The sequence below is a fragment of the Manis pentadactyla genome, chromosome 7 (assembly GCF_030020395.1).
Source record: "Manis pentadactyla isolate mManPen7 chromosome 7, mManPen7.hap1, whole genome shotgun sequence".
In the NCBI taxonomy this organism is placed as follows: Eukaryota; Metazoa; Chordata; class Mammalia; order Pholidota; family Manidae; genus Manis; species Manis pentadactyla.
This window is the reverse complement of record NC_080025.1, coordinates 31,208,916-31,228,970: the sequence shown is the minus strand read 5'-3', so window position 1 is coordinate 31,228,970 and position 20,055 is coordinate 31,208,916. Positions and strand designations below refer to the sequence as shown.

Genomic DNA, 20,055 nt, shown 5'->3' with positions numbered 1-20,055 from the left:
CACACACCGCCACACACAGCAGGCAGACACTCCCAGCGCCTGATCCACTGCCTATTGCACCAGGTCTTCAACTCCTGCTGACTGAACTGCTGTCAGTCCATGCCTCGAACCCCAAGCCCTCACACGTCCCAGGGCTGGCCACTGAGTCCCAAGGATCCCACGTCAGCGCTGGCGCTTCTCTCCAAGCGACAGCAACACCTGGTGATTCTCACTGTGTTTTGAGATGATCTAATGTTGCAAGCCTCCGGGGCAAGGAGGCAGCCAGGCGAGAGAAGGGAGACCCAAGGATCCTCCTCAGGTTGCAGCCCAGACTGCCCCATGGGGCTGGAGTGTCTAGGCAGGAGGCAGGAGCCCGAATGCAGCAGCCCATCCCAGTTTCCGAGACCCCAGTCCTGGGCGGGTGCAGTTTCCCAGCATCACCGCCTGCACGCACAGCCGGCCTGTGAGGAGTGCCATCCTGGGGCCTGCGCTCCCACCCTACCCAGGAAAGGGGCTCACCTGGAGCACGTCTGACATTCTCTTTCAACATAGCAGCCACACAGAGGGTCAAGGACACTGAGGCTCAGATCCAAGTCCGTCTGTCCAAACCAAATCCTATCCACTTCCCTTTACCTCACTGAAAGGTTTGACTTCCAACCTGAATGTTGGAGAATGCAAAAAGGAAACCTCTAAAATTCCCTTATCTGATCCCCATTGGATTGATCAGTTTTATTAAGAAACCAAGATGGCCCATTTGTTGGGTGATGGTAATCCCTCGCATTTCTATACCATGTTTAACTTTACAAATGAAATAGTGTTTGCATACTTATATCATGCTTATGGGAACAACCCATCAGGCGTTCAGACAGGTTTCACGGAATTTTTCTTATCAATAAAGGCCATGTATCAATGTAAAACTACATGTGAATTAGTGGAAGGACTCATACTTAAAAATCTGCAACTCAATATCATTTCTGTGTGCAATTCTTTAGATAAGCAAAGGTATTTTATGGAACTTCCTGCTGTCATACAAGGACTCCAGGAAAGGGATCACCACTCACAGCACAGGCCAGAAAAGCAAGACCCCAACTGCAGAAACCACACACACCCTTCTGATCATGAACTCTGGGCTGGGTTGGGAGCAGGGCCCCTGGAGAAGCAGGCAGCCCGGCCCTGGGGCACACCTGTGCTGCAGAGCCAGCAAAGTCCCTTCTATCTAAGCCATGAGATGCTGGCTTGCATCTCAATTACTGAATTGCACTACAGTCTCCATCTTCCCAACTATAAGATGAGGCTAACAGCGCCTAAGTTACAGAGGTGTGGTGAGGATTCACGCTTTCGTTCAATACTTATTAAGCACCTACCGTATGCCTGCACTCTTCCAGACTCTGGACATAGAGTAGTCAAAAAGACACACAAGGTCCTGTTCTCATAGAATTTAGTATTATTATTATTGTTTTAGTGCAGGGCAGGGGAGACAGACAATAAGCCAGAAATAGTTGGTCAGTGACCCATGGCTATGGTTACTCCTGGTAGAACACACTCCACTTAAAGCACAAACACTAACCTTTTGGAAGAGTCCAACAGCTGAACCAGACACCAACTTCCCTCAAGCCCATATGAGGCTCTAAAATAACCCCAAATGCCATCTGCAGCAATGCCAAAAGCTGGTAGGATATAGTCGCTCCAGACCTGGAGAGTAGGGTAGCTCTGCTTAACCCCACTGGGAAGACAGTCCCCACAGATTTATTCTGCACCAGCCTAGTGCCCCAGCCACAGGCAGGGAGGGACACTTCGCATCCTCAGCCTCACCTGTGACATGCGAACTGACCCCTGCACGCACCTGCAGTCCAGAGGCAAAGGTGGAAGGAAGAGGAGGGGGAGGCTTACCCGCTGAAGCCCACCTTTAGACAGGTTCAGGGGGAGTGGTCTATAAAAAGAAGATCCTCTGGATATACCCAGCTACCAAGGCCAAGATCAGATCACACTCAAGGTTAATTAGACAGAAAAATACAAGTGCCAGCCACGCAGACAATGTTATGGTCAGTGCCTGGCTATGTAATTTGCGAGGCTCAGCGCAAAATGAAAATGGTGTTAAAAATGGCGAATAATTTCAAAATGGCCAAAGCATTAAAGCAAGTGTGGCACCCTTCAAGGGGCAGGACCCCATTCTGCTGTACAGACTGGCTGTGCATGAAGCCAGCCTCGCCTATGGCTCAAAATAAATACATAAGTGAAGACAAAGTGTTTTAGACTACAGCAGTAAGAGAACGGACGCCACCTAGAGATCCTGTTTGCCCTGGGGAATGTCGCCTCATCACCCCGGGCCTCGGCTTCCTCGCCCAGAGACAGGCGGTCAGGCCCTCCGGGCTGCTGCCCTCCCGAATCCGTGGTGAGCTCATCCTCTGAATTGAAGTAATGAAGGTGGTAGTGCGGGGACGGTGAGGCACGGACACAGGCCTAAGGGGCTACTGTTATCACCCAGCTGGCAGCACATTGATATTCCCCAGCAATTAAGTCAAGTTAACATAATTCAAACAAAACATCTAAATTTAGCTCCACATAACAATCCCCCTCCATGGAATAGTCACTCTGCCTCTGTTTGTGGAGCTACAGAGGTACAGGAAGGAGACCAAAGCACTTTGACACAGGCGTTTTCCCCATGCAGGCCCCACATTGTTTCTGTTTGCACAGCCAAAAGACGTGCTCCTGGATGGCTTCTGTTGCCTCCAGCTCCTCAGGGCTTCCCCCTGCCGCCCAGGAAGACCCCGCCACCAGAGCAGCGCCCCCAGGACTCAGGACACACAACACCTTGCTGGAGTGGGAATCAGGAGCCCTGGGGCTTTTGCAGTGCAGGGGCCCTACAATCTCAGTTTTCCATCTGTTACAATAGGAGCAATAAAGCCTCTCTGAAGGGTTGACCAAGAAGTTAATGATTGTTATTGTGTGTGTGTGTGTGTGTGTTTAATGTATATTCACCAACAGGGATGCGGAGCTGACCAGGGACACCCTCTGTGCACGCTTTAACAAAGACAGCAAGCATGTCATCCAGGGGTTGGCAAGCTGTACCCAGGGGCCAAATCGAGCCTGCTGCCAGTGTTGGTGCAGTCCAGAGCTAATAATGTTTTTTACATTTTTAAATAGTTCGGGAGGAAAGGAATAACATTTGTATAGCATGTAAAAATGAAATAAAATTCAAATCCAACATCCATAAATAAAGTTTGACTAGAATGCAGCCAGGCTCTGTCATTCATGTATTGTCTGTGGCTGCTTTTGTACCACAATAGCGGTGTTGAATACCTGCAACTTAAACTACAAAATATTTACTCTCTGGCCTTTTACAGCAAATGTTTGCCCACCTCTGACTTAAATAAAACAATGAGTACTGTGATAGTGAGAGTAGCAGTGTTAATGGAATACAAAAGAGCGGTCAATTATTTCTGCTTAAGAGAGTCTGGGAAGGCTTCCTGGAAGAGGTGTTTTGTTTTGTTTTGTTGAAAGATGACTTAGAGTTTGTTGGGCAGCCAAGGGAAGAAGGGTTTAGGACTTTGCATACAGCATTGCCTGTATGAACAAGGCATGGGGGTTACAGCAGCATGTAGGAGATATTACAGCACATATTTACAGGAGATGGAGAGATGGAGGGAAGAGAGAAGATAAAGCTGAAAAGATAGGCTTAGACCAAGTATGAAGAACATAGTGTACCCATAAAGGAGCTTCTATAATTCTGTCTTTCCCCAAGAGAAAAGCACAATAAAATAGTAGATAACTAAAATGGATAGATGATAGAGAAGGAGGGAGATGATAGATAGATAAGATAGATAGATATTAGATAGATATAGATGATAGATGATAGATATAGATAGATAGACATAGATGGATAGATAGATAGATAGATAGATAGATAGATAGATAGATAGATAGATAGATAGATAGACAATGATAGACTCAGTAAGTCAAGGGGCAACTAGACCTTGCATCCAAACCGTACTCAGAAACCTCAGGTTCGGGCTCTGCTGAACCATGAGTCTTGGGGAGGTCACGCCCCACCCAGGCCTCATCCCGCCTGCAGAATGAGCATGTTGTATTTGATGAGTGGCCCCAAAGGCCAGAGATGCATGGGACAAACTAAGTTAAGTGTGCAGGGCAGGCTGTGGCTGGCCGCACACCTGACTGCATAGGCAGGAGCTGCTCAGGGCACGTAAGAGTGCTAATTAGAGCAGTGGGACGAGGCCCAGTTTGGAATAATCCACCCAGGGCACGTTCCACCAGGCCCAGAGGGGCCCCAGGCTCCTGTGCCTGAATCATGCTCCCTGGCAGCCTCCTCCCAGCAGAGGCCCCGGGAGGGGCCCGAATGATGCAGCAACTCCATCCGCAGTGCAGGGCGCATCCAATTTCTGCAGGCAAGTTGCTCGCTCGCTTGGAGGGGCAGTTTCCACTTGGAGCAAAAGAACCAAAGTCCCCCTTCCCTTCTCGGAGCTCCACCCGCCATGCTGCCCAAAGGCCGTGGCTTGCGAGGGCTGGACTTCTCACCAGGAAGCAGAAGAGCAGAGCCCGAGAAACCCGGTTCTAGGATTTGCTTGGCCACTAAAACTAGCTGTGGGACCCGCACATTTCGTTTCTCTGGGCCGCCTGCCAGGGGAGCAAGGCTTCCTTTCCTCTGCGCGCAGCGGGAACGCTGATCCCTGCTTCTCCGCAGGTGGGAGAAGGTGGGCGGAATAACGCGCTAGACACACTTGGTGGTCCATCCAGCTCTGTGCATGCGGTACGGCTGCCCTGCTTCCAGGGCTCTTTGAGGCCTGAGACCCAGGGGCTCATCTCCCAGGAGATGTGTTCTAGTTCAGCAGCAGCACGGGCCTGGACGCACCCTTACCAGGACTCGCCCCCTCCCCCAGGCCCCAGATGGCAGCCACTGGAGAAAACATGACAGGTTTTCAGGCCTGGGCTCCCATTAAACTCGGTGAGCATTGCCTTCCCGGGAGAAGGAGAGGGCCACGGGGTAGAGGCTGAGACGGAAAGACAACTCCAGCTGGGGCGGAACTGGGCTACTGACCTCTCCTGAAAATACTGACTGCCTGGAAACTCTGAATTACAAAGCTGCGGTTTTCCAAAAATTACAGTTCGCCTACAAAGGACGAATCTTAAAAGAGCCAGGACAGTCTGACAGACCACACGGGCTGTCCCGCAGGGCAGGGCCTGTTCTCTAGGCAGTGGGAGTCCCTGAGTCTGCTTTCCAGGAAACAAGAAAACACAGGCTGCAAGGGCTGCTTGAGCCCCTCCCGCAGGAGGAGTCAAGGCTTCCTGGGCCCTTCCAAGCTCAGGAGGAGGCTCGCTTTGCTCGTGTGCGACCTTGAGAGCGACCCGGTCACCTTGCACTGAAAACAGAAGGTGACCTGCCTCCTTGGAAGCCTCTGTTTACCTGCGGTGCTACTCCACCCTCTCTGAGGTTACTCTTTGTTACAAATGTGGAAGGAGGTACCTTACTGGCCTCAACAGGAGACTTATAGAGACACTGGGGTGCCTGGTAACACAGGCTCTCCAAAACACACACCCAAGGGACCGGATCTGTTCGTTAACCTTGAGCACAGCGACCTTCTGACAGCGCATGTGGCCCCACGCTTTGTGGGCCATGCCCTCCTCTCCTGGGTCTGCCCGCAGCACTGTCAGTGCTATGCAAACGATACATGGGATGGGATGAGTATCAGCTGCTGAGCCAGAACCCCGCACTGGGTGGCCCTGCAGGCTTGTGCTGACATTCCTGTCCCCTGTGGTCTGGTGTCCATTCAAGCTGTTCCACAACACTGGATGGCCTCCGTCCAGCTTTCCCTGCCAGCATACGTTCAGCCAGGGTAAGCCAGCTGGCATCTGGGAACCCTTGTGCCCTGTGGCCTTGTAAATCCACATAATCACATGGAAGCGTCTCAGAAGCCCTCAGGGAAACTGAGGCCCAGAGGAGGGTCCAAAGCTACCCAAGAAGGGGGAGAGAACTAGAACTCAACCCTAAAACTCTTGACCCTAAAGTCTGTGCTTTCTATCCACAACCACACAGAGTTAATTTCTCGCAGATCTGCTGGGAGGTGGGGGGAAAGGAGAGGCTCTGTTAATTGAGAAAGGAAAGATAGCACACTAGTTTCATTTTCAGGGCTGGGTCCATAATCCTGGGTTGTCCTAGGACTTAGTCGAAAGTGCCATTAGCTTTAAAAGTCGTAGGAAACATACAGTGGCCAAGTGGGAAGGGATCCTGGGTATCATCTCACCAACCTCCCTTCAAGGTAGGCGTTTCTTTAATAAGACCTCTGACACCGCCTCAGGAGAGCTCCTTGGAGGAGGTGACGCTGGGTAAGGATACTGGGTAAGGTTGGAGGAGCAGGGATTAGACTGAGTCCCAGCGTGTGAAGGTGCTGGTGCAGGAGAGCAACCTGAACCCTGGGAGCTCAGTGCTGAGCTGATGAGGACCCCAGCGGCAGGCAGATCATGAATGGCCTCAGACACTGTGGGAAAGAGTTTGACTTCATCCGAAAGGTCTTATGAAAGAAAGTGACAGCTAACAAGTATGTGCCTGAAAAACACGACTCTTGCTGCAAGATGAAGACTGGATTGGAAAGGCAAGATGGAAGGGTTTGTTTGGCGAATGACGCTGGGCAAGAGTGATGCACATGCAGGCAGGGTGGAAAAGGTGGATTCATGTGAGCGAACCTGAACAGTTCTTCCTGAGGAATCTAATGTCGGTACAGCTTCCACGTTGATACAGAATCATAAAGCATGTTTCCCCCACCTGCGCTTTATAAGTCCTATGGTGTGGGGGCGATACTGATATGTGATGTAAACGACTAGGACTCAACCCCATGGCTTGGAAGCCAAATGTTCTTCCTAGAGTGAGGTCAAATGGCTGGGACCTGTCGACCAAGCAGGAGGACAATGTTAAAAGGAAAATAAACTATGCTTTGCTCTCCCTAAGGCAGATGGGCAAGTACATCTGCCCAGAACTCGGCGATAACATCGCGGCACCCAGGACAGCGCTCCAGGTCGGTGCCCAGGCACCGGGTCCCCTGCGCTGTGGGCTGACGTACTGAAGCAGAGAAGACGCTCGGACTGAATCCGCGCCACGCCTGGCTTCGCCCAAGGCACTCTGAGGCAGGACGAGCTGGGCGAGGTGCCTGCCCTGCCACGTAGCACGACACAACCTGCGCTCTGCACGGCGGCGTCTCATTTCCAGGGTCAGCAGCCGAAGCAGCTCTTGCCTGGGGCATTACCAGGCATCTGCCACGCCCCGCGCCAAAGGAGAAGCTGCGTGTCCATGCATTCAGGACAACTCTACAGACATTTCAGACTTTGAAGCTTTTCTGATCTGGGCTGTTTCCAATTCTTCCCTTTCACTGGAGTTTTATATCAGGATCACGTTTCCCCACAGCCTTTCCTAAGTCATTTAAGAAATTGGCGGCAATACCAGATGACTGCCACCAACCTTGGGACACGACCTTCGCGGCCATCTCTGGAAAGGGACCCGCTGCATCGAAAGTGTATACAAGGCGGGAGTTGGGCTAAGTGAGACCTGACTTTCACCTCTTAAGTCTTATTTAAAGAATACAACTCCAGGGATCACATTTAAAAAAAATCTTCGCCCCTTTACTGGCTCAGTGCCCTGAGTGCAGACATGTGTCTCCCCCCCCGCACCATCTCTCCCACCAGGTCCGCAGCTGATTGGTGCTCATGGCTTGGATTTCAGGGGGTCGCTCCGGGCGGGAGACGGGTGTGAGTGGGAACAGAGACACTGGACCAGGCACTTGGTGAGTGCTTACCATACCGCAGATGCTTGATGTATATTCACTCATTCAACCCTTCCAGCAACCCTGTGTGATTATGCGGTTCATTTATTTTCTCCACCTTACCAACGACAAACTGAGACTCAGGAGGGCAACCGAGCATCTTGCCTGAAGTCACCCAGCCGGTAGAGCCCAGAGCCAGGACACCAGTCCAGAACCATCTGATTCCATCCAATTCCAAAGCCCACATCTCATGGCTGCTTCCACACCACAGGAATGGGTGACCTCCCGACACACACCGAAGTCCTTGTAACGTCCTGGCCCCCTTGCCCATGAGCACAGGAGTGATGTGGGCAGCCCGCCCTCATCTCAGACTCGGGCGGCAAGGTTTCAACTGAATTTGATGGAGTGTTGGTGTTAGCGTTTAAGGTGGAAGGACCAGAAGACAGGAATTTCTAAAGGCAGAGAAAGCACATATATGGAAAGTGCTAGAAATTCAGTGTGCCCGTAGGAAAGAAGGAGATGAGATGGAAAAAGCAGTTATGGGCCAGCCTGGGGGGCTGGGGAAGCCGGAGGGGCGAATCTGGCCTCTATTCTAAGAGCAAATAGGGAGCCCCTGATGGATTTAAGGGAGGGAACATCCAGCTCTAATTTGCACTTTTGGATGGTCACTCTGGAGTATCAGACCCAACACACACACATCGACAAGCTGGTTTACAATGGACAGCTTCACGTGCCAAGACCCAATTGCCCAGACTTTCGGGACCACACTCCAGGTCCACTTCGAGCCAGGACATTCTGTTACCTACTTGGCGCACATTGCGTCACCTTGGAATTCTTCACCAAGGGTGTGACGCCATCTATAAATTCCAGCTTTCTGCTCTAGAAGACATACACGTAGAGAAGGCTTGACTACCCTCCTTGACAAGCAGGGTATCCTCAGGCTTTTCTTTTAATTATATTACATCTTAAGCATATTCCTACTTTTTATTAGAAGCATATTCTTAAAAACATTCTTTTAAGCATTGTTCTTAGTGACTGCATGGCATTTCACCATATGGGTGACAGCAAAGTCATTTGTGTGAAAGTAGTTGAATCCTGCCTCCCTGCCGCCCGCCGTTAGCCCGGGGGCTTGCTTTCCCTGCGCCAGGCCTGCTGGCTTCATCACATGCCTGTGCCCTATTTAAAGCAATCACGCAGAAGATCTGCAATCCAGGGCCTTGCTGGAGAGCTTGGACTGGCTCTCCTTTCCCCTATAAGCCCAACAGATTCCCTGAAATGTAAGAACGCTTTCTATTAGCTCCCTTCCTCTACTGGCTGAGAGCCCCAGGACATTACCTAACAACATATTCCAAAAAAGGACTAATTTTCTCCCTAACCTGTTCCCTTCCTCTTTCCTAGCTCAATGAAAGGCACAACCAACTGGTGGGCCCAGCAGCAGGTCAGAAATGAGGTCCTGTGACACTCGATCACACACACACACACACACACACACACACACACACACACACACACACACACATGCAAATGTTAACATGTCAAAATAAAACCTATGCATCATGCTTGACCATTCACACCCACTTTGTTGCTCACAGAGACCAACTTTCCCTACCACCCAACTATCTCCAGCTTGCTGCATCTTCTCCATCCTCCTGGCCTCTGCAGCCTGCCTATCAGCTGGAATACCCCTCAGCTTCCAGAAGCCCTGCTTACCAGAGGGGCCGAGCCAACCATTTCTGCACTGAAGGCTCAGTAAGCTTTCGGCCCTGAGCCAGGGCCCAGGGGGTCCCTCCACGTTTGGCCCCAGCCCACGTGTCTACCTGGGCTCCCCCTCCAGCCTCCTCTGCCCTCACGGGGCCCTCTGATGCTGCTGCTGTGCCCACAGTTCCAGGCCTGCCTGCCTGCAGCCCCGCCTGCTCACCTGCCACGCATGCTCTCGCCTCGGTGACTGTCCTGCCGCCCCACCGTGCACCCAGCTGACCCCCAACAGTCGTAAAGACCCAGGCTGTGCCCCCAGAAGCCTCCCAGGCTTACTTCTCCCATAGGACTGGCCACAGCGCTAGAGGCAGGTCTTCAGGTGCCCATCCTTTGGGGAACTGGGTACAGAAGAAATAAGTGAGTATAAGCTCTCCTGCTCCCTCACCCCTTCCCTCCATCTCCTGGCTGGATTCTCCCTCAGTCTTGCCACAGTCAGTCGGCTTGTTCCTGTCAGTCTTCTAGAACAGAGGCTTCCCAATTTGCTGTCTGTGCACGTGACCTGAGGGGAGCTTGCTAGAGGCGCAGGGCCTGGCCCCGCACCCGCGGAACACAGATTGCACAGGCGGGAGTGAGGGCAGGTCTATGTACAGCAAGCCCTCTCCCCTAACATGCTTCTGATGCTAGCAAAGTTGAGAGGCCGCTAGGACCATGTGTCCCTTCCTTTCCCGCGGGCCTCTCCTGACGTATTTGGGGCTGTCCTTCCGACACACAGAACTGGGTTTGGGAGTCATGGTTCTGGGCCATGACTCAGCACCTCCTTTCCTTCTGTGATGCCTCTTCTCGCTCCACCCCCACCTTTCCCAATTTTTCTTTAATGCTGTCCTGTGCCTTCCCATCTCCTGTGTCTGTGTCTGTTTCTTCCCTGGCTGCACCCCACTCCACGGCCATTACTTAGTCCACCTGCCTTCTTAGGGGCTGGAAGTGAAGCCATGGGGATCCACAGGGTGGCCACGGGGACACAGGGCAAGAGCCAAGCCGGGCTCACCTTCCCTTCCCACCCACCCCTCACTTACCCTCACACCCCAGGCACCTCGCCCGGCTCCTGGCCAGCGCTCCATGTAAAGGTCCAGGACCTCAGGGGTCTGGGAGTCCTCCATGTAGCAAGCAGAAGATCCAGGGGGGAGGGAAGAAGGGGTAATAACAGCAGAAACGTGTCGCCCCGTGTCTGCGTGTGTGATGTAAGCACGTCATAAAACAACTACAGGGAGAAGGTGGTGACTGTGTGGCAGATAGAGAAAGCGTAAAACCAGGCAGCGAAGGGGGCGGTAACCATCTTCTGGCGTCCCAGGACTCGGCCGTGAGCCGCTCTTTCATCCGGCCTCCTGTCCTAACCCAGGTGCCTGGATAGGGTCTGTGCCACCAGGCGGGCTGCTCCTGAGATGTCAGAGGACCCTCTGCTCCAGCTGGCGCGGGACACCAGAGCTGCGGCCCTAAGCCCAACTCGTCTGCCTCGTTCTCTGCCTTGGGCAGCTTCCTCCTCTGGCAGCTTTCTCACCAACATTCAGGCCCTTCACAAAAAGCGGGAAGAATATGCCTGATCCTGAGTGCCCTTGCAGCACCTAGCATAGCCCCGAGTATCCCAAGTGTGCGCCAGAGGCCTAAGAGGCAGCCTGGAGCAGAGGTCTGTGAATAAGCTTTGCAGGCAGGCTGCTGGGTGACCCCTCCACCCTGCTGCAGGATCCCGGAAGGTGAGGCCTACATGCAGGTCATGGAGCTCCCAGGAAATACTCCCGCTTTGACAGACAAAGAAGGTTATCATTGTCAAGGATGCTCTGAAGTGGGTAAAAACGCGTTAACTGAAACTGAGAATGTATTATCACCTTAGCAAAATCACAGGAACTTTTCTTTGAGGGGAGGCATCTGGTCACTTTGGAAAGCAAATGAGAAAACAATACTGTTTTTTTAAAAATGGGCTGGCCATTAAATCTTGGCTTTAGCTTTGAGTGCCCATAATTCGGGCTCTCCTTTCCTGAAGGATGTGTGATCTTGTGCTCCTAAGATGCATAGTCCCCCTGGAGGGGTCTGGTCTGCCCGTAACACAGGGGGTTCCATTATCTGAGATATACCACACCCCAGATTTATCAGCCAGGGCCTACCTTGATGGTATTCTCAGAACATTTAGGAGCCACGTTTATGCTCCTCTTTTGATATACAGCTACAATTGCCATGTAGGACTTTAATAAAGCCCATCTCAAAGTTATAGACTGGGCCCACGTAGATAACTAAGTCTACAATAACAAATCTTGTCAAAATAGGAAATTCGTTCCTTTCCTGAAAATGTAATGAAGACATGACTTCAAGTATCCTTTTCTCATTGACTGGCACTGAAATGATAATGTGCCAGCCTCCCTGGCACACAGCAAGATTTCATGCTACCACTGGAAGGCTAGGCATGAGCTTTAACATTGGATTTATTAGGAAGAATAAGTCAATTAACAATCATTATGTTCTTTACAATAACCTCTTAAATATATGGGAGTTTTAAAGTTTCACATCCCTATTGAACAGGTGAGCAAACTGAGGCTCAGAGAAATTCAGAGGCATATCCAGGCACATGCAGCTGAAACACGTAGGAGCTAACTGCAGCCCTGGCCTCCGACCTGCAGCACAGCACTCTGTAAGAGGCAGACTTCTGAGCTGCTTTTTGAGAACCAGAAATGGAGATATGGAGCCAAGCAAAGCTTATTTGCCATTTTCAGAAACCAAACCCTGATGACAGCTGACTTTGCTTCAGTCAGAATAATTGAAGGAAAATAGATTTACTTGGTTCCAATTCTAGAGGGCCAACTCTTCCAAGATCAAACAGAAAGACCACGAAAAACAAATCTGAACCAGTGAAGTGTAGTTTCTGAGTCAATTCAAGCCATGAATATTTATTGAGTGGTTATGCACAACGCCCCAGGCTGTGGCTTCAAGGCACTTACAGTTTAATAGAAGGAGTGATGTGAGAGCCCGTCACGCAAGCGCACACCAGAGCAAAGGCTGACCAGGCAAAGAGCAGCGCAAGAGTGGTGGGCACCGTCCAGAGGGACATGCAAGAAGGGTTTGCAGTTTAAAAGTAAACAACATCTATTTTATTCAGTTAGCCTAAATTTTTAATTTTCACAGTAAGAGTATTGAAATTCTTCAAGACAAAAAGATTACTCTTAGCCACTACTAGCATTCCTAATTTTATAAAATTGTCAGAGAAGTTATGAGGTTAGGGATGACTTCTACACTTTTCTGTATTTCTCAAATTTTCTTCCATAAGCATCAAAATACCGATGGGCTTTGACATGCAGGAGGAACTAATGGATGACCATTCGTCCATACAAAGCACGGAGGCCAAGCGTGGGAATGAGCCCACACGTATGAGAAGCCCTGGTCACACTGCATCTGCACTAATGCTCATTTTTGTTGGACGAAGTGGGGGAGAGGGCTTAGACTGAGGTTAAATAAAAAGCCATATTAAGAAATAAACAGACTGGTGAGCAAGCTGTATGTTGGGGTTAACAAGAGAAGAGGGAGGTGCAGGGATCTGGCTCATGGTCCTCTTCAAAGGGAGGTCATTGCTGTAGGCTCTGCCCCACTTACTTTGAACAGTGGCTGTGAGGAGTAAATGATGTGCAAACCACGGAGTGGTGGCCATTATTGAGGGTGTAGCATCATCTTCTCTGCCCACAAGACCCCACTTTCCTGGTCTAGCAGAAGGTTGGAGGGTGACAGAGCGCTCAGGGAACACCCCCTCCACCTCCACCCCTGCAGCTAGGAGCGGGCTGGGTTGGAAGATGGGCAAAGAGTGGCTGGGAAATTTTCCACATCTTCAGCCCCTGCCAGCACCTCCCAGTCCCCCAGAGCTTGAGAGGAACAGGGCCACCTCCATTTTTTGAGGCTCCCAAGGTACTAAAATAAGAGATGCCAAAGCAGGGTTACCAGAGCTATGGTATATTTTAAAGCCTCGCAACTAATAAATTAGCACATTTCGTAATTAACATGCGATGCAATGTAATCATGCTATTCAAAAGCCAAACAGAGACTATATATACAAATAGCAATTCAAACTGCAACACATACTAGTGACGTGGTTTAAAAGGACCTAGGCTGAAAGATGTGTGAGGAGCACCGTTCTCTCAATCCTGTCAGTCTCTCAGCTTGGATACATAAACTCACTTGGTGATAACAGCAGAAGTTCAATCTGAGGCCCTTTGCAAGTAGAAGCTGTGGGCCCACAAGGCCCTCCTGCTTCTCTTCCTTCCCTTCAGCCCCCTCTTACCCCTCCTCCACCCCACCCCCATCTCCTTCCTGGTGGTAAGCCCCAGCCACCACTGCTCCAGCCATGCACAGGTCCCCTAAATCTCCCCTGCCATTCCAATCACTGGATCAGCAAAGATGTCTCTGCAGTCCAGGGCCTCATCCTATTGTGTAAGGATGGCAGAGTGCTCTCCGCAGACTGGGCTGCCTGCACAGCAAAGTGGTGAAGGCCACTTGCACTTGGGCTTGCTTTTGTTTTTCCTCTGCCCTCCTCTGCTTGGCTCCTTGGGGCCCTGAGCAAACACTGGTGTTCCAAAGAACTAAAGCTACTTGACATTTAGTGCAGCAGAGACCCTGCAAGGACCTAACGACGTGCTCAGTGGTAGAATTCACTGCACCAAAAGATTAGATGGTTCCACTGCCTGCCTGCAAATCTCTATTGCTTTGCAAATGACTAGCAGAGAAAAAAATACATCATGTTTTCTTCAGATGCTCCCCAAAAGACAGTCAAAGAGCATATTGTTCACCTGAACACATGCCTATGACCAAGACAACATCTAGGCAAGCAGGGGAAAATATCTGAATCTACTCATTCAACCACTCATCTCACACACATCTATGGCATGCCCATGTGTGTCAGGCCCTGAGTGAGGTATTGGGTATACCACTATGGACAGGACATGATCTTTTCCTTCACCAACATCAGAGGATGAAGTAGGTGTCCAAAATAAGGGGAAGGAAGAGAGCTGGGTCAACACTACCCCAAGGTACTCACAGGTAATGAATTTTAGGCAGCAGGCTTAGTGTAACTCCTTAAGGTAGGCCTGAAATGCCAGACCCTTCTCTCCTATCCAGCTCCCTCACCCCTTCATTCTTTCCTTCTCTCTTTAATTCTGCCCTTCTCCCTCCTCATCCATCCTCAGCCTCACTTTCTCTCCAGCCTCCCTGTCCTCTCTCCTAAACTCAAGCTCTGGGTAAACATAAAGAGCACATACATTCTTATGCCCAAGGCTTCCTCAGCCCTAGAAAGCTGTCATTCTTAATGCAAATGCCTGCTTTACACATGCTCTGTTATTAATTTATTTCCATCCGACCTTCAGAAGCAGGTGGGCTTAACTGTAAATGTCATCAATTCTGGATTTGATTTGGTTTTTTGAAAAATCTGCAGTTCCAACAGCAAGCATCTGACAAAGATGTGTGCTACACAGAGAACTGAACGAAAACCCAGAAGGATGCAGGCATTTCTAGAGCTCCAGAATTGAGCTCAGTTCCCTGCACTGAGGTGGTTTCTATCTGTGTCAGCCAGTGCGCCACAACATCAGGGCCCATCCCCCGTGGCACAGCACCCTTAGCAAGCACCTTCCCACACAGTATCATCAACTGTAAAAACTGCAGCCCACGTTGAAGTTACAACTGCGATTATCTCTACAAACGGGGAGGGATGTGGTCCTGCTCAGTGAGTCCCCATTAAGCAGGTTACCCACGGGACAAACACCTTTCCTGTTAGCAGATTCAGAATGCCCTTGGCTCACATACTCATTCACATGAATTACCAATTCACTGAAGACAGTGCTTATTTGCCATTATGAAGTTCTTTCTTCATGCTGGTATAATAGTGGTTTCACAGTATCCCCAGAGTCTGTGGTGACCAATTGTAAAGTCCTCAGCTGCTTGGTTTTAATATACTTTGCCTTGAAAAATTGCTCATTTGTAAAAATTGGGTCTTGGTTAGACTTCACCTCATATGAACCCTCAGTTTAGCCCCCTGGGGCCATCTGCTTAACTAGCCCCTGCATGAGATTCCTCTGCCTCCTCTAAATATTCTTTTCTGCATTGCACTGCCTCTCTCACCTATCCCTCTAGAGCCTTCTCCCTTCCTGTGACTTTGTACTTTGCTTCTCTGAGATGACTCTCAAGACCATGCCAATGGCTAAGGGAACTCACAATCATGAAATAGAGACAAAGCACCCCCACACCTCACCCCATACCATAACTCCCTGTACCCAAAGAACCAGCAATAAGAGTTTACCTCATCACTATCCCTTTGAATTAAGATTTCCTTATTATTAATCATAGTACCCAGGATACTGCACAAAATAATGAAAATCTGGATGGAGGGTTTTTGAATGCTTACTGACGCAGTGGGCTGTGACCAGCTGGTAAACAAAATAAGGGGAATGTATTATCATCCAGTACTCAAAATGGAAATAAAGTTTACTAGGAACAGAAAAATTAAGGCCAAAGAAGTAAAAGAATGTTGAAATTGCCATGTGTATATGTCTGTGACATACAGTCAGGATCTGGAGTTATATTAAAGGGAGTTTCATAGAATGTAAAGAAACTAAGAAGAAAGGAAGCAAGAGTTTTGTTTTGCTCCAAAAAAAAATTTTTTTCTTTACAGTATCAGGAGCTTCAAGGAAGAAGCTCAAGAGCAAGAAATGGAATCAAAACATTGAGTGAGCAGTTTGGGAGAGGATCGGCTTGGCTCCTAAAGCAATAGGCAGGAATGGAAATAGAGAGCCAGAAGTTTACATTCATGCCAAGAAAGTGGGTGAACACTGTCACATATAACCAGACTTCTCCCTGCCTGACTCACAGGATGGGCTCTGGTATTTCAGACCCCAGCAGAAGGGCTTAATGAGATTCTCTCTTTCAGTGGCACCAACCCAAACTCTGATTCATCAGCGGTTTGGGGAAGGCCTCCTTTTTGGTCCTGCTAAAGGGGCGGTGCCTTTGTGAAACTACTATTTACACGCAAGATGGCAATCCCTGGAGGGAGGAGGGGGACAGCAAAGCCCTGAGCACGTGGGTTACTTCTGTTACAATCAGAGAACATCTCTGCCCTGGGTCTCATCTCTAGGAAAAGTCTGGATGTTGATCCTGCTCACGGACTGATAAGAGGAGTGGGACACACAGGCAGCCTGTTCCCACACTGTGCTGTCAACTATAGGGTCCAGACTTCTTTCTCAGAGTGGGACGATTTCAGGGGGAAAAAATGTTTCCTTCTCAACCAAGACCAAGGCCTCTGCCCTGGAACCCTGAGGGGGCCTAGGCCCTGGCGAAGAGGCTTGCTTGCATGCCATGTTACGCATGGACTTCTTCAGGTTCCAGAGGCTGCCCCGAAGCCGGAGTTCAGCCCTATCTTCAGTGCCCAGAATTGCATCCATGCACTCCTGGCCGCCTCTTGTCTGGAGCCCTCTGCTCAGTTACCTACCTCTTCCCAACGAAAGGTGTCTCAGACCAGGTCTTTCTCACCAAGGGAGTTTCTGAAGGTGCTGTGAGTTAGGGGCAGGAAGACCCCAGACCCTGAAGGGGAGCACTGAGCACAGCAACAGTTGCCCTAAGGGCTCTGGGTCAATGTTATCTTGTCTCCACACTCCTTCACAAAAAGGTAGACCTGTTCTCTGACCAGACCCTCGGGCCAGGCCGGACAACTGGCTTCCAAAGCGAACTTCCCCTTCTGGCCATCCGTGGCTCTTCCTTACTGCCCCGAAAATAAGACGTTGCCAAATGCCCCAGGTTATGCCTTTCTGCCGCCGGAACCCAGAGGGTTAGAAAAAATGTTAACTGGGCTCAAGAGCGCTCAGGGAAGGGCAGGAAACCCACTGGTTCAGAGACCGGGGAACGATGCTCTCTGCGCCGGAGAGTGGGTCACCGGGGGTGGCGCGCGGCAGAGCAGCCTTCGGAGCCCGGAGCCGCCTTTATCTAAACCAGCTTCCTTGGAAAGCCAGAGAGGGGGCGAGCCGGCGGAGCCCCCCAGCACCCTGCTACGCCGCGGGGCCGGAAAAGTTGTTCCCGGAGCGGAGCTGGTCTGCGGCATCTGTCCAAGGTGCTGAAAGGTCTCGGCGGGCGGCGGGCGGTCCGGCTCCTGCGCGCCCTTCGCCTCCTGGCCGCCCGCTCTGCCCTTCCAGCCCCCTGCCCAGTCCCCTTCGCGGCAGCACCGGAGCCCTTCTCCTCCTCTCGCGCCCGCGCTCTCAGTCCGGGCGGCACCAACTCCGCCGGCGGCCCCCTGGCCCCGGGTCGGCCGAGCCCCTGCCCCCGGCGGCCACCCCAGGGCGCCTCTGCCGCCGGGCTGCCGCCGCCGCCCCCTCTTACCTTCTTCTTTCGGTCACGGGAGCGGTTCCTCCGCTTCCGGTCGGATTCCTCCTTCTCCTTCTGCTCCTGGAGGGCCTGCGCCTCGATGTCTTTGATCTTCTTCAGCTGTTTGGCCGCTTGAGCCATGGCGGGTCACGGCGCTCCGGGCCCGCCTCCCGGACCCCGCACACTCGGCAGTCCCGGCGGCGACAGCCTCCGAGGAGGAAGCAGAGGAGTCTCCGCTCCGCGGAGCGGGGCGCTGCGCTCCCCGCCGCGGGAAGGCTGCGGCCGGGTCGGCGCGGGAGGTGGCTGCGGGCGCGCGGAGGGCGAGGCGCCGCGGCCGCCCGGCGGCCCCCGGATGGCGCCTCCCGCCGCGGCCGGAGCTCGCTGGCAGGCGCCGGGACGGGCTTTGGCTCGGCCCCGCGCTGCCCCCCTCCGGCCCCCCTCCCTCCCGCTCCTGCGGCGGCGGCGGCGGCGGCGGCGCGGGGGGCGGGGGCGGGGCGGCGGCGGTACTGCGGCGAGCGGGCCGGGAGGAGGCGGGCTCCGGCAGTTAGCGCAGGAGGGCTCGGGGGCCGCGGGCGGCGGGGTCCCGCCCGGCCCGACGAGGCTCGGAGCGCTCGGCGCCCGCGCTGCTGCACTGCCTGCGGCCGGCTGCGGGCGGTCCGGCCGGCCGGCTGCCGCCACTGCAATGCCGCCGCCGCCGCCGGCGGACGCACGGGCCCCGCGCCGTCGGGGAGCGGGGAACAAAGCCTGCCGCCCTCCCCGGAGCTGCCGGGCCGCGAAGGACCCGCTGCGGGCGGCCGCACCGCGCCGGGGGGCGGGGGCGGGCCCTGCGCACAGGCGACCCTGCGGGCCAGCGCGCCTGGAGGCGGCGGCGGAGGCGGCTGCATCTCGGAGCGCGGAGGCCAGGCCCGCGCGGCCGGGCTGGGGGCGGCGGCGGGGCGCGCCGGGGCCAGGTCTCCGGGCGGCGGCCGCTGCTGGGCCGGGACGCACCCCGCCGAGCCTCTGCCGCGGTCCAGCCGGGGGCGCCTGCAGCGGGGGGCACGATGCGGAGGCTCCCGGGGGAAGAGCCCGGTGCCCCTCGCGCGCGCTTAGCGCTTGATTTCCTCCTTTCAGACCATGTGGGCCTTTCATTTGCATATTTACCAATTATAGATAGAAAACGTGCCCGAGATGAAGTGAGCAGTGCTCCTTTTAGGTCTCTTTGACCCTAATGGGACTCGGTCTCCGCGCCGGGCACCGCCCACCCTGCGTTCCCAACGTTCCCGCACACACCCCCTGGCCCAGCGTCGCCGCCGGTCCCCGTGTTCAGCTGCCAAGAGCCACACACCTGGCGGTTCGGGTCACGCAGCCGCAAACCTAGGCTGCGGCGGGGGAAGGGGCCCTTAGCGCCCGTGTCACCCCGGCTGGTGAACCACTGCCTCCTTCAGTCTGGTGCCGCTCCCAGCCCACTCCTTGTCCCTCATCCACCCAAGGCAAAAGAGGGATTTATGAGGAACAAATACTTAAGAATTGGTGAAAAGTTTTATGAAATAGACAGCTGCTTTCAGCCTCCTAAGCTGAGGGATTGATGCAGACATTTAATCAGCCACAGAACAGAGCCTGGGAACTAGGAGTCTCTGCTGTGGGGAAGTGACCCTTCAAAGGGCTCAAAGCAGGGCACCACACCCTGTACAGTACAAGTATGGGGAGTGCTTGAATCACCCACCTCCTCTCCAGCCTTTCCCCTTTCTGGAATCTTCCCTCCGCAATCCTCTCCACCGAGATGCTTGACAATGATTAAGGCGCTGGCTGAAACCTTGCTGTGAATGCTGTCGTTTCCCAACCTTTCCAGGGCTGGGTCCTGGACCCTCCCCTCTTCTCAACTCCAGATCAGTGTTTTCCAACTGTAACATAATAGGAACTGCAAATCCCAATCCCTTATGTAATTAAATTTTCAAGTAGCCATATTAAGCCAAAGTTAAAAGAAAATGGTAACATTAATTTTAATGATATATTTAAGTCAATGTATCCAAAATATTATCATTTCAACAAGCAAACAATATAAAATTATTAATGAGATGTTTCTCATTCTTTTATACTAAGGTTTCAAAATTCAGTATGTATTTTACACCCAGAGCACATCCAAATTCAGACAAGGCACATTTTAGTTGCATAAGAGCCGCATGCCACCTCTGCTTACTGTAGTATGATATATATTATATATTGGACAGAGCAACGCTGGACTCTCCACAGGCCAGCTACCCCATGA

The 20,055-nt window shown here is 52.4% G+C and overlaps 1 protein-coding gene across 6 annotated transcripts in view; it reads right to left on the bottom strand.

Annotated features, from left to right (window-relative positions):
- The window catches only part of ANK1 (ankyrin 1), a 203,314-nt gene extending 185,171 nt beyond the window's left edge, over window positions 1-18,143 (bottom strand). For 2 of the 6 annotated variants that reach the window (XM_057505220.1, XM_057505221.1), the window contains exon 1: window positions 17,826-18,143. In XM_057505220.1, the coding sequence (XP_057361203.1) occupies window positions 17,826-17,951 (126 nt within the window). In that variant the 5' untranslated portion in view covers window positions 17,952-18,143. The remainder of the gene's footprint in view (window positions 1-17,825) is intronic. The other 4 variants (XM_057505216.1, XM_057505217.1, XM_036877474.2 and 1 more) reach the window with 3 other exon arrangements.
- Between the last annotated feature and the right edge of the window lie 1,912 nt (window positions 18,144-20,055).